The sequence below is a fragment of the Squalius cephalus genome, assembly GCF_949319135.1.
Source record: "Squalius cephalus genome assembly, chromosome: 16".
Taxonomy (NCBI): Eukaryota; Metazoa; Chordata; class Actinopteri; order Cypriniformes; family Leuciscidae; genus Squalius; species Squalius cephalus.
Window position 1 is genome coordinate 36,126,004 of NC_137137.1, and position 14,413 is coordinate 36,140,416.

At 41.9% G+C, this 14,413-nt stretch overlaps 1 protein-coding gene across 1 annotated transcript; it reads right to left on the reverse strand.

Annotated features, from left to right (window-relative positions):
- Window positions 1–242: 242 nt before the first annotated feature.
- On the reverse strand, window positions 243–12,677 carry LOC307173308 (zinc-binding protein A33-like). The gene is made up of 8 exons (XM_079896332.1): window positions 12,030–12,677; window positions 8,979–9,074; window positions 8,534–8,764; window positions 8,434–8,456; window positions 8,234–8,352; window positions 5,189–6,300; window positions 1,299–1,581; window positions 243–1,168 (listed from the first exon to the last, which is right to left on the reverse strand). Exons 1-6 carry the CDS (start codon window positions 12,423–12,425, stop codon window positions 5,798–5,800), a joined length of 1,368 nt encoding a protein of 455 aa, XP_079752458.1. The 5' UTR covers window positions 12,426–12,677; the 3' UTR covers window positions 243–1,168; window positions 1,299–1,581; window positions 5,189–5,797.
- Between the last annotated feature and the right edge of the window lie 1,736 nt (window positions 12,678–14,413).

Genomic DNA, 14,413 nt, shown 5'->3' on the forward strand with positions numbered 1-14,413 from the left:
TGGGAAACACAATAGGCTATATGATGATCTACAAAAAAATACTAATTTAATTATCTTATTATTAAAATACATTATTAGGATTTTACCACCTCCGCCTCATTTTGAGGCTGTAAAAACCCTGTTACTGTATTTTGATCACAGCCCTATTTAAAGCCTTGTTCCATGTGCCCCTTTTTATACTTTGAGCACCTGCCCCTCCAGAGGTCTCTGCACGGCCCTGAATGACACACACAATCCATCATATAGGCATTTATAAGAACCAGTTGAACACTGATGTGCTCAATGGAAAACACTAATGAATGGAAAACACTTCTTCTCCATTCATCATAATGACTTGGGCCTTTTTTTTGTTCAGTGTTACACTTACAGACAGTACATACATAAGTGTGTTGTAAAATATTTGAGAATATTGTTTTTATACTCAGAACACACTAATACACGGTAACAATTTTTTTTTTTTTTCTTCACAAAAACAATGTACACAGTGTACATCCCAACACAAAGTTGCACATACAGTGGTCTACATACAAAACAACAGAAGAATTTACTGTATACAGTTACAGTAAAAAAAAAAAAAAACTATGCTGCAACTATGCTCTTCTGTTTGGGTCTGGCCACAGCTCCTCATCCACATCTCAAGCACTTTTGTCCCTGGCCAAGCAGCGGGGGGGAATATCGCCTAGCATGGCGATTCCAGCCATTAAAAGCATCAACTGCTATATTTTCACATGCGTCCTCCATAGCTTTGGAGAAGGAGTATAGTGGGTGGGCAGTGAACCAGTTATGAACCAGAGCAGTCCGGTGGAAACTTACGCTGTCCCAAATGACAACGTACCTGAGCTGCTCTGGGCCGTCCATCTGATCTGCTGGAATGAGTGTGTTGTGTCAGGTGTGTTGTGTGTTGTGTCGGGTGTGTTGTGTGTTGTGTAGGGTGTCCAGGGATGTGATCAGATGGGCAGTGTTGTAGGGGTCAAGGGTCGCATGGTGATGGATGACGTTGTGGTGGGTAATTGCTGCACACATTGTGATGTTCCCTCTGCGCTGGCCAGGGACTTCAACAATGGCACGCTGGCCGATGATATTCCTTCCCCTCTTTCATCTTGAATCCAACCTCATCAATGAAGATGAACTGGTGCTCCACTGCAGCCTCCTCTAGATCAAGGACTCTCTGAAACACACATGACAATATCACAAATAGACATGGAGTGGTCACTGATTGTGAAGCACAATCATTATGATTACAATACTGAAATATGTATAATTTATATGCATCAATTGTGGGATTGTATATTACTCACTTGCACATAGTTATATCACAATTCTTTGACTCCTTCTGAATTGCGTTGAAATGGCACCCTGTAGACCTGCTTCATCCTCAGATTATTTATGCGCAAGACACGGTCCAGTGTTGATAAGCTTAGCCTATCAATATTTTGAAATATCTCATTGTTTTCTATTATTTTTCTTTGTATTTGCCGTAATGTTATGGCGTTATTTTCTAGGGCCGTGTTCATGATTTCAGTTTCCCATTCAGGAGACCAAACACGTTCCCGACCGCCTTGTGTTGGGAATCTCTCAGTTCTGACAAACAAATAGTAAAATACTGTAAATACTGAGTAGGAATACAAAGTAGGAATACATTTCCCAAATACTTGAAACATACTTTATATTTACAGTTCCACAGGCAATACTGTATTACTGTACTCATTGAGTACTGTATTGATATGCAGTTCTGCAATTTTCAGAATCAGAATCAGAATCAGAATCAGAAAGAGCTTTATTGCCAAGTGTGCTTGCACCCACAAGGAATTTTCACAAGGAAGCTTCCAGTGCACATATACAAATACAAATACAACAAGAAACATAGTAATACAAATTCTAAGAATAAAAATATATAAAAAATAAATAAAAATAGTATAAAAGTAAAAAAGTAGGGTCACAGTTGGGTTTAGTCCGAATAAACATTTACAGATTATGAACATATTTACAGTATTTTGAGTAGTATGAATAATATAAATATAAATATCACCTGAGTTAGAGAATATTGCACTAGACAGTGGGAGTCTAGCGCATGTTACAGATTATAAACATATTTACAGTATTTTGAGTAGTATGAATAATATAGATATAAATATCACCTGAGTTAGAGAATATTGCACTAGACAGTGGGAGTATTGCACTTACAGGCATATGCCTTGGGGGCATGTTAAGTGTTCAGAAGGGAAATGGCCTGTGGAAAGAAACTGTTCCTGTGCCTGGATGTTCTTGTGGCCAGTGATCTGTGTCGCCGTCCTGACGGTAACAGTTCAAACAGGAGGTGACCAGGGTGAGTGGAGTCTGTGATGATTTTACCTGCTCTCTTCCTCACTCTGGAAGAGTACAGGTCCTGGAGGGTTGGCAGGGGGGCACCAATAATCCTCTCTGCAGTCCGGACTGTCCGTTGTAGTCTCCTGATGTCCGATTTGGTAGCTGAACCAAACCAGACAGTGATGGAAGTGCTTAAAACAGACTCAATGACGGCTGAGTAGAACTGGATCAGCAGCTCCTGTGGCAGATTGAACTTCTTCAGCTGGCGAAGGAAGTACAGTCTCTGCTGGGCCTTTTTCACAATGGAGTCAATGTGATTTGCCCACTTCAGGTCCTGAGAGATGGTAGAGCCCAGGAACCTGAATGACTCCACTGCTTCCACAGTGCTGTTCATGATGGTGAGAGGGGCGAGTGCTGGGGTGTTTCTCCTGAAGTCCACGGTCATCTCCACTGTTTTGAGTGTGTTCAGCTCAAGGTTGTTATAACTGCACCAGACAGCCAGCAGTTCAACCCCCAGTCTGTAAGCAGACTCGTCACCATTTTGGATGAGACCGATGACAGTGGTGTCGTCTGCAAATTTCAGGAGCTTGACAGAGGGGTCTTTAGAAGTGCAGTCATTAGTTTACAGGGAGAAGAGCAGTGGGGAGAGAACGCACCCTTGGGGGGCGCCAGTGCTGATGGTGAGGGTCCTGGATGTGAGTTTCCCCAGTCTCACTAGCTGCTGCCGGTCCGTCAGGAAGCTGGAGATCCACTGACAGATTGAGGATGGCATGGAGAGCTGAGTCAGTTTGGCTGTGAGAAGATCAGGGATGATGGTATTGAAGGCCGAACTGAAGTCCACGAATAAGATCCGTGCATAAGTCCCAGGTCTGTCAAGATGTTGCAGGATATAGTGCAGTCCCATGTTGACTGCATCATCCACAGACCTGTTTGCTCTGTAAGCAAACTGAAAGGGATCCAGCAGGGGTCCAGTGATGTCCTTCAGATAGGCCAACACCAGTCTTTCAAACGACTTCATGACCACAGACGTGAGAGCGACAGGTCTGTAGTCATTAAGTCCAGTGATTTTAGTTTTTTTGGGAACCGGGATGATAGTGGAGCGTTTGAAGCAGCAGGGAACTTCACACTGCTCCAATGATCTGTTGAAGATCTGCGTGAAGACTGGGGCCAGTTGGTCAGCACAGGCTTTTAGACAAGCAGATGAGATGCCGTCTGGGCCTGAAGCTTTCCTAGTCTTCTGTTTTTTGAAGACTCTGCTCACGTCCTCCACGCAGACCTTAAGCTCAGGTTGGATGGCAGAAGGGGGGAGGAGAGGGGTTGCAGGAGGTGATGGTGGATGTGTGAAGTGCACATCAGAGCGGGTGTGAGGTGTGAGTCTGGGCTTCTCAAACCTGCAATAGAATGCATTGAGAGTGTCAGCCAGTTGTTGATTCTCCACAGATGGGGGGGATGGTGATTTGTAGTTGGTGATGTTCCTCAGGCCTCTCCAGACTGATGCCGGGTCGTTGGCTGAAAACTGGTTTTTCAGCTTTTCAGAGTAGCTTTTTTTAGCAACTCTGATCTCCTTTGTCAGTCTGTTTCTGGCCTGGTTATACAAGATTTTATCCCCACTTCTGTAAGCATCTTCTTTGGCATGACGAAGCTGTTTGAGTTTCCCAGTAAACCATGGTTTATCATTAGTGAATGATAAGAATGTCCTGGTAGGAATGCATGTATCCTCACAGAAACTGATATATGATGTTACAGTATCTGTGAGCTCATCCAGATCGGTGGCTGCAGCTTCAAAAACAGTCCAATCAGTGCAATCGAAGCAGGCCTGTAGATCCTGCTCTGCTTCGTTGGTCCATCTTTTTACAGTCCTTATTACAGGTTTAGCTGATTTCAGTTTCTGCCTGTAGGTCGGTATAAGATGAACCAAACAGTGATCAGAGAGCCCCAAAGCTGCCCGTGGGACGGAGTGATATGCATTCTTTATCGTGGTGTAACAGTGGTCCAATATATTACTGTCTCTGGTAGGACATGTAATATGCTGTCTGTATTTTGGCAGTTCACGGGAGAGATTTGCTTTGTTAAAATCCCCAAGAATGATTAAAAGAGAGTCTGGGTACCTTTGTTCCATTTCAGCTATATGTTCAGCCAGCTGTTGTAGCGCCGCGCTCACACACGCGTCTGGAGGAATGTAAACATTCGCGAGATGAATGAGGAAAACTCCCGCGGCGAGTAGAAAGGTTTACAGTTTATGAAATGCGCCTCTAAATTAGGAGAGCACATCTTCTTCGGTGTTGTTACATTTGAACACCAACTTTCGTTAATGTAGAAACACAATCCACCACCTCTCGTTTTCCCCGTTAGTTCCGCGATGCGATCCGCTCGGAACAGCTGGAAGCCCGGCAGATGTAGTGCGTTGTCCGGTATGGCTTCACTCAGCCAGGTTTCAGTGAAGCACAGAGCAGCGGAGTTTAAAAAATCCTTGTTAGTGCGAGTGAGGAGAAGAAGTTCGTCCATTTTGTTAGGAAGAGATCGGAGATTCGCAAGATGAATACTGGGTAGTGCAGTGCGGAGGCCGCGCTCGCGGAGTTTAACCAGCGCGCCGGCGCGCTTCCCGCGTTTGCGTCTGACCGCGCGTTTTAACAACACCGCTGCCCCTCCAACGAGAATGTCCAGTAAAACGTCTGAGTTATCAAAATCTGTAAAAAACTTGTCTGGTGTGTGTTTCCTAATGTCCAGAAGTTCGTCTTTGGTGAAACTGATAGGAAAAGAATGACTAAACGCAGAACAAACGAACAAAAACAACACAATGACTGGAGAGCTCCACACCGAGGCAGCCATCCGCGGCGCCATCTTGTTGTAAAATGAGATTTCTAGTGAGTAGATTTCTTACCTATTCTCATTTCGGAAGGTCCGGATGATGGATGCTACAGTGAACCTGCTCAAATTTGGCTGTACTCTTTGCCCAGCCTCCCTCATTGTTAGACCATGGTTGACCAAAGTGGCTCGAATCTCATCAGAGATTACGGTCCTTGGCCTTCCTCATCTCCCCCACCCCCCACCCCCCTTCAAGTGAACAGTGACTAATGTAAGGAATAGTAAATGAGGGTTTAGGGGGCGATTTGGGGTTCAGCTTAGGTCACAGGGGAGAACCAAAAACAGAGACACAGCAAACATGTTACACATGTTTATGATGCGAAAAGTTTAGAAATTAATAAACACACATTGACTGAAATAATCGGGTAAATGTCAATTATCCTGAAAACATGAATGCTAAAACGGTCTCTAATCGGTCTAATTGTGTGAAGTGGAATATAAATGAAAACTTCTTGTTTATTGATCTGAGAGTTGCTGTAGTGCTGATATCAGTCATGTGATCATTACGGCCCAATCACAGCCACCATACTGATACTCAGATCAACAGCACTCTTACTCATGTGATATGGATTAAATATTGGAAACATGATGAAAGCAGGAAGATCCAGATCTACAGGAGTGACGTTTACTGACTATTGACCGGTAAGATCCTCAGAGAGGAATAACTATAATTACAGAAGAATGGAAACAGTGTGTAAGTGAAGGTGGTTGTGAATGTGTGTAGATGTGTGTTAGTTACAGGATCAGAGAACAACACCATTCCTCCGTCATAGTCCAGATTCACTCTCACACGATCAAGCTTTTGATTAACACGAAAACCAGAACCTGAATACAGTCCGTACTGATCATACTCCACACTCCAGACATCAGTGTTGAAGAATCCCAATCCCTTCCTCTGGTTTGATGCTGTAGTTACTCCTAGAGTCCAGTAAAAACTCTGTTTAACCTCCACATCCCAGCAGTGTGTTCCTGAGTTAAAACCCTCTGAACCCAGAACACAGAAATAACCATCAAATCTCTCTGGATTATCAGGAACAGGTTGTTTGTTCCCTCTGTATCTCACACTGGTCAGATCATCAGAAACGACGAGATCTGGATGAGCCGTGTTTGGATCCAGAATCACAGGAGCTGATGAGACACAATCAACAGATGCTTTTATTCTGATCTTCATATAATGATCAAGAGTGAACCCAACACAGATTATTATGAATTATGACACTCGTCCTGTTGATCAAACACATTTTCCTCTGATCACTGTCAGTGCTGTTATTAGTTTCACACTCGTTTTATCATCAGCGTTTAACGGCATCAACTACAAACATTAAATATGAGATTCAGACATTTGTGTCCATCAAGAGAAACTGATACTTTGGGAAAGTTAAATAACAATAAATCAATGAGATCTGTTGAGATTTATGATGATGATGAAGAACTGTAAGTGTGTGTCTGATCTTCAGCATCTGATCATCTTCATTTTATTGGCTCTTATAGTCTGTGTTTTGATTTAAATTTGTTTATTATGACTGTCTGTTGGGTTTGACTTACTATGTTGACTTGATAAATTATTATTATTATTAGTGAAGGCAAAGCATCACTACTTACAAACACAAATCATCTTCAACACTTCCTAGCCACGCCCTAGCAACCATTGTCGAGCACCCTAGCAACCCAAATCTGTAATCTGAATGTCATAGAGGAGTTGCGGTTGCTTTATATCAGGGTTCACCAATCTCGGTCCTGGAGGGCCGCTGTCCTGCAGAGTTTAGCTCCAACCCCAATTAAACACACCTGAACCAGCTAATCAAGGTCTCACTAGGCATACTAGAAACTTTCAAACAGGTGTGTTGGAGCTGGTTGGAGCTGGTTGGAGCTAAACTCTGCAGGACAGCGGCCCTCCAGGACCGAGATTGGTGAACCCTGCTTTATATCATTCATACTTATAAGCAGCCTTTGAAGTAACATCATTGGCAGCTGCCAAGCCACTCCCTAGCAACTAGACAGAGTACCCTAGAAACTGTTCAGCAAGACCTATATCTCTGCACCAGAACATCGTAGAGACATGGTGGTTGGCTCCTTTGACTAATAAACAGAACTTGCTACACATGCTAGCAGTGAATAGCTACATGCTAATAGCGATTAGTTAAAGGGATACTCCACCGTTTTTTCATATTAAACTATGTTATTCCTTTAACTAAGACGAGTTGATACATACCTCTCTCGTCTCAGTGCGTGCACTCAATCGCTCTGTCTTGCGGCGAAACTTTGTTAGCACTTAGCTTAGCCCAGTTCATTCAATATGGGCCAAGCAGAGAAGCTACCAAACACCTCCACGTTTTCCCTATTTAAAGGCGCAGTAATATCTTCACTAGAGGGAGCGGGGGCCGGTGAGAGGATTTTTCACGAGTAAAGATATTACTGCGCCAAGTCGAAGTGCTTACAAGCACTTGCTATGGTATTCCGCCATACAATATAGTTATCCATTTTACACGCTTAGAAAAGCGCAACGTTTTGTTTTGTGTCACCGTCCTAGGTCGAGTTACACTACGCGAGTAACTGTATTTAAATAGGGAAAACGTGGAGGTGTTTGGTAGCTTCTCTGCTTGGCCCATATTTAATGAACTGGGCTAAGCTAAGTGCTAACAAAGTTTCGCCGCAAGACAGAGCGATTTAGTGCACGCACTGAGACGAGAGAGGTATGTATCAACTCGTCTTAGTTAAGGGAATAACATAGTTTAATATGAAAAAACGGTGGAGTATCCCTTTAAGTCTTAAAAAGTCAAAAGGCTAGCACAATGCTAACATAATGTTAAAGAGTGAATAATGTTAATAATGCTAGCATCATGTTAGCATCTTCCAAAAATATACAAGCAATGTGGTGATTGTACTAGCATCATGTTACTAATTCTAACAATCTAACAAACACCAAACTGTTCTATCTATCTATCTATCTATCTATCTATCTATCTATCTATCTATCTATCTATCTATCTCTGTCATGAAGAGCCTCTAACTCTCCACCCATCCATCATGTCCAGCTCAGATCTCCTGCAGTCAGACTCACTGTTTTGGACGATGTCCTGCATCTTCTTCCAGACTCTGAACGGCAGGTTGCCCAAGTATCGTGGCACATGAATCAAAGCTCCAGAAGCCATCTGTGGATCCGGCTGTGAGCTCTGGACTCTGGAAGAACATTCAGGAGTCAGAACTGCAGTGGCTTTGGATCAGAACCAGAGAGACCAGAGACAGGAGCAGATCACTCACCTTTCCATCGAGACTGGAAACTCCTGCAGAACAAACACACCATTTATCATCAAGAACTCAATCAATCATCAATCAATCAACCAATGATCTGAAATCAGACCTTCAGAAAGCAGACGTCATTGGCTTTCATCATCTCCTCCATGTCTTTGATTGTGTGTGAAAGAGCTGAGATGTGTGTGTTCATCTCCTCCAGCTTCTCCTTCATCCTCTGCTTCTTCTGCTCCTCTTCCTCCCTCAGTGCAGTGACTGTAGCTTCTTCTTCATCTCTGAGAAACTGATGAAGCTTCTCAAACTGCTGTTTAATCTGACGCTCTGTGTGCTCAGCTTGAGACTGAAATCAAAGCACATTCACTTCAATCATCTCAATCAACACACATCATTAATATCCAAGATAAACTCGGATACCCGACATAAAACAGATCCAGAAGCAGATTGCTGCTAGTCATTTACAGAAATAATAAACTGTTATTCATTATATCAAATCATAACTGTATATAGTGATCCAACAGCTGTAAAGAAAATGACTCTCGTTTCTGTTTCCTCACCTTGATGTGTTCAACTCTTTTCTCAAACTCTGCTTTCAGTTTTTCATTGTGTTGAAGTTTCTCTTGTAAGGACTTCAGTGCTGTATTGAGCTCCTCCTAGAATTGAACAAAAATACATTAAAACACCAGATTACAGTGAAGAGAAGACAATACAGTGATATGATCATATAATGCAGTTGTAGGATTATCCTTGAATGGTCCATTTCATTAAATGAACCCAACACCGCATTCCACAGTTCGGAACGATTCCCCATCGAACCATTAGTAAGTCATAAAACACAGTCATGGTGCCGAGATGGCTAAAGGAGATGTCACCCCCCTTTCCCTTTTTGTGCCTGTCTGATCTCATATCAGCGATGCCAGGACAGCAGGAAAAGATTTCTCTTTGTTCCCCAAACTTAAGACCAAATGGCCAAGAAACCCTGTGGTGACCCCAATGCATAAATCCACAGCCTTATCAGGAAACGAAGGATGCTTAGGCATTCCTATGGCCCAGAATCACCACAAACCCTAAACCAGGGGACACCTCCTTTCTGCAGCTGTAAATTCCAAAGACTTTTGTCTCCAAAACCAATAGACTGAAATTAACCCACTTGTGGTTTAATACAAATGACGGTCTCAAAATTGCTTCCAATAAGCTGAATTGATCACCAGTATTTACCTCACATATATCTTAAGTATCATGTATGTTTTATATAACCTGTGGAGGTCTTTCTGTGTGTTTAACTTTTATTACAGCCTATTCGTAGGGTTTTCTACCTCAGTTATAGGAACTAATCACCAGAAGTTGCCTCATACATGTGTATTCTCTGTATTATATATGCTTTATATTACTCAAGCTAATTTTGTGTGTTAAACACTTACCACAGCTAAATCCTTATTTACTTCCACCTCAATTATGGGAAATATATGTATTTTGGTACCTACCTGATGGGTAAATGATTTCTAGACTTCTGATATAAAGTAGATGTGTGTAGGATGCACCATATTTAAACTATTAAGTTTGCTCATTAAAGCGTTTAACTAAACTCTCAGGAGTTTGGGCACACACGTTCACGTGGACATTACGCTAATTACATGCAAGAACCGGAGAACGGGGCGTAGGTCCCGCCCAAGACCATATCTGATTGGCTGTCACACTCGGAAGGACGGGTCGGATGGACACGCTTATAACCCAATGACAAGCAGCGATGCTTTGCTTTTTGCCTTGCTTTTGCAGTGACTTTTGCTCTTGCTTATGTCTGTGCTGACCTTTCCATCGTCCAGCGTGTATGCTTACATACTCTTAAAACCACCAAGAGCTCACTCAAAACTCATCAACTCTTCCGTAAGATCCTTCGTTGAACTTCGTCAAAGAAAACTCTCTCAGAGTCGCTCCAGCAGCTACTCCAGACTCAGAGGAAACTCCGTTGCATAGCAACCCGCAATCCAGGAAATCCCGCGAACGAAGCGCCACCCGGCAAAGCCAACCAACCACTCACCATCGAGTGCTGTCCCTTAGAACGCATCATCGACCGACTGCCAGCCAATCAGCGCCGAAGAGATTCCCTCCAGCAACTTCGTCACAGAAGGGGACGCACGCGCTCACACAGGAGCATCCAAACGCAAGTACACAATCTCCTAATTCTGGCTGAACTGGTGCAAATCTTATTAAGAAAACAAACTAAGATTAAAGTGCTAGTAGATTGATTCTCTCAGGTTGCGGTCAAGAGTGTCTAACGCTAGACATTTGGGACTCCATTCACCCTCCGTTGATAACATCACTTTTCTCTGTCACTGTTTGAATGAATGTTTGTGTGTTTTCGTTAGTTTAGTTTGTGTGTATTAGAGTAGTTCAATAAAGTCTTGGTTGATTTTACATACAAGCGTCTTGTGCTGTGTGCTTACAAGTTACTGCCTTAAACTGTAGATTTTGCTACCTTGCTCATATTAATCAGTTATCATAACTTTATGATATTATTACCGTAGGCCACGGGATAATATTCTGTCCAGAATTAATAAAATACCCTAATCTCAATTTATCGGTGGACGAATAGTTGATAAAGTGTTAAATATTAATTAAAAAATCGAATTTGCATATTAATTCGATTTTTATTCACTGTAATTCAATCCCCTTTGAGTTATATTGATCTTAATTCCCTTATTAATCTTACATAGTGAAAAAGTATTTGCCCCCATCTCATACTAAATTGATTCAGAAATTAAAACCTACCATAAAACAAAGGCAAACTGAGTAAACACAAAGTACAGTTTGTAAATGACTGTTATTTATTGAAACAAAAAAGTTATCCAATACCACCTGGGCCGCATTGAAATGTATTTGCCCCCGTAGTTACTAATTCCTCAAATTTATGAAACTGCATTTATAATGTAGTTCAGCTGGACTAAACACAACCAGTCCTGATCACTGCAGTCCTGTTCAATCAGATCAACACTGAATACTGAAGCCTGATTGGTTCACATTTGTACAGAACGGCGCTTCGAACTCTTCAAGAGACAATGTCACTATTAAAAGAGCAAATTTGTGCAACATTTGTTGCAAAATGCCGTGCCACGAGTGTTCCTCCTGCAGGGCTCCTGCTTCCCTCATCTGGAGCGAGTGCCATGGTTTCATTTGGCAGCTCCGAGGAGGACTTTGATGACACTATGTCTCTGAAGCGGAGGACTGAGCAAACTCTGGCCATGACTCTCCATGTGCTTTATCAGTGGATCTGGAGGACGCATACTGTCATATCCAGATAGCCCCTCATCACAGTTCTGGAGATTCACGTTCGAAGGGGCTTACCAAAATAATACAGTCCTACCATTCGGACTGTCTCTTGCTCCGCAGACTTTTATGATATTCGTGGATGCGGCCCTCTCCCCCTGAGACAGATGGGAGTTCACCTCCTGAATTACCTCAATGATTGACTGCTTTTAGCCCAATCGAAGGAGGAACTCTGCGCACACAGATCTTTGCTCATCAGGACCAAGATTACGTTAGTAACCGGAACGATCTGTTTATGACTCATTATGATTCTTTACATGTGAATCAAGAAACATTTGTCTTACCTTATATGGTGAAACCACTTCACCAATGGGTCTGAATTTATGATTGTCATGTTGTTGTGAAGTAAAGCACACTAAACACACAGGCTGTTTGTCCTCCAGACAGAAGAGTTTGAGTTTCTCACTGTGTAAACTGCAGATCTCCTCAGACCCTGATGAACGCCTCTCATTTCTCTCCTTCAGGAACGACTCACACAAGTTTTTTAACGCAAGATTAACTGTAGGAGGACCTCTTGAGGATCTTTTCCTGCAGACAGGACACTCCTGAGATCCCTTGGTTCTCCAGAACTGTTGAAGACACTCTTTACAGAAACTGTGACTACAGGATAAAATAACAGGAGCCTTGTAGATTTCATGACACACAGGACAAATATAATCATCTTCAGCTGCTGAAGCCATTTTCACTGTTTGAGCTCCAGCAATCTAAACTTTACTTTCACTTTCTGATCGACGGTTTCAAAAATTAATCACCATGAGAATCACAAAGATCAGAAACAAACTTGTTCAAATTATAAACTTCTCAAATTCTTCTGTGAAGTTTTCCCCTTCGTACTCCACTGATCGCTGATTCTTTATTGCTTTTGTCTCGAGACAAAGTCAGTATGGCAGAAAAGAGAAATAACAAGTCAGTCTCTTCCTGGTTAGTGTTGTAAGAGGGTGGAGCTTACAAGAGCTTACAAGAGCTTCTGATCAAGCTGCTGTGTTGAAACAGGTCAAAGAACAACATCAGGATTTTTTTAGGTAAAATTAACAAAATCTAAGCCTATTCAAAATGAACTTGCATTGAAATGTTAAGATATAATGCTAAATCCTTGGATTAAACACAAAAGAACCATAAAAATACTCAAATATTTAAAATAAAATATCTCCAAACCCTTACATATTTTATTTATTGTATACGTATATATATTATTTATTGCTCTTCTTTATTGGTCACAGAGTTTCTCCAGGGTCTGTCATGCTCCAATCTTTCTCAAAATGATTTCTTCTCATGCTGAAGTTTCAGTGATAAACACTCCTCTGTTTATGATGCTGATTGTCAGTGTTTGGAGAAACAAACAGATCAACAGATTAAAAGTCCTGAATAAACAGGAGAAACGGAGATGAGACAAAAGTTTGTCTCTCATGGATCACTCGTCAGCACCTTTATTAACACTTATTCAGTATTTCTTGTTAATTATGAAAAATATACTCACTTTATTAGTGTGGCCACCAGGGGTCTCTTACACACCCTCTAGACCAGTGGTTCTCAACTCCAGTCCTCGGGACCCGCTGCTCTGCACATTTTGTATGTCTCCCTTATTTAACACACCTGAATCAGATCATCAGCTCGTTAAGAGAGACTCCATGAACTGAACTGAGTGTGTCAGATAAGAGAGACATACAAAATGTGCAGAGCAACGGGTCCCGAGGACTGGAGTTGAGAACCACTGCTCTAGACTACTAATTAAATGGATCCAGAGCAAATGGTTATACTATTAAATAGTCAGCCCAAAAAGGCCTACCTGGTTTTACGCAAGCCACCCTAATTAAAGGACGCAGGTAGAAGCTGGTGTATCAAAAATATTAATTTATTTCACAATAGTTCAATAATATAAACAATTAAAAGAAGACAACCATGTAATACCCCATGAAACTTCCCTCAATCAAAACACCAAATGTTTAAGAGCATATACTGAGTTTCCCTCCCGAGACATGTCAGAATTTAAATCACCTCACACGTCACTCTTAATATATAAAGTTGAGGAGAATACCACAGGTAATATAAACACAGTTAAATCTATTACACGTGATACACAGCAATATACCCCCTTCACTAAACACACCCCACTGCAGCGTTTGTCTCTTTGGAAAACTACACGTCGCCCAATAAGTATTTCAATTAAAAGGACCCCACAGAATGTACATCAGATTATCAAAAAAACAAAAAACAAAAAAAAAACTCAAAACAAAAAGAAAATAGGCTACAATGTAAGACAAAAATCTCCTCTCTCTCCTCATATGCCCACAGGGCATTTGACATAAACACAACTTTATGAGTAGACAGAGTAAACCAATTACATAACTAAAACTAGTAGGAAAAACGTCTCGGTTACGTATGTAACGAGAGTTACGTATGTAACTACGGTTCTATGAGTTCTAGATGATCGACCGCCAGAGGCAGTGCTTGCCACTGAATATTATCTCTCTTGCTCATGCACAGGTCGAGTCTAATAACAACAAAGTCATCACATGACCAGGTACGTCATGGGGATCCCCTCTATTTAACCCCGTGACATCCTGCAAACTGTCTCAACAGAATCTTCTCGCAAGACTCCGAGTGACAGGGTGCTCTGGTGGTCATCCAGAACTCATAGAACCGTAGTTACATACGTAACTCTCGTTCT

Excerpts from the sequence above, each read along its gene's own strand:
- LOC307173308 (XM_079896332.1), bottom strand. The coding sequence starts at position 12,425 with ATGGCTTCAGCAGCTGAAGATGATTATATTTGTCCTGTGTGTCATGAA. Across the intron at positions 9,075-12,029 it reads AAGTGGTTTCACCATATAAG|GAGGAGCTCAATACAGCACT; the intron begins GTAAGACAAATG and ends GTTCAATTCTAG. Across the intron at positions 8,353-8,433 it reads TTTCCAGTCTCGATGGAAAG|AGTCCAGAGCTCACAGCCGG; the intron begins GTGAGTGATCTG and ends ATGTTCTTCCAG.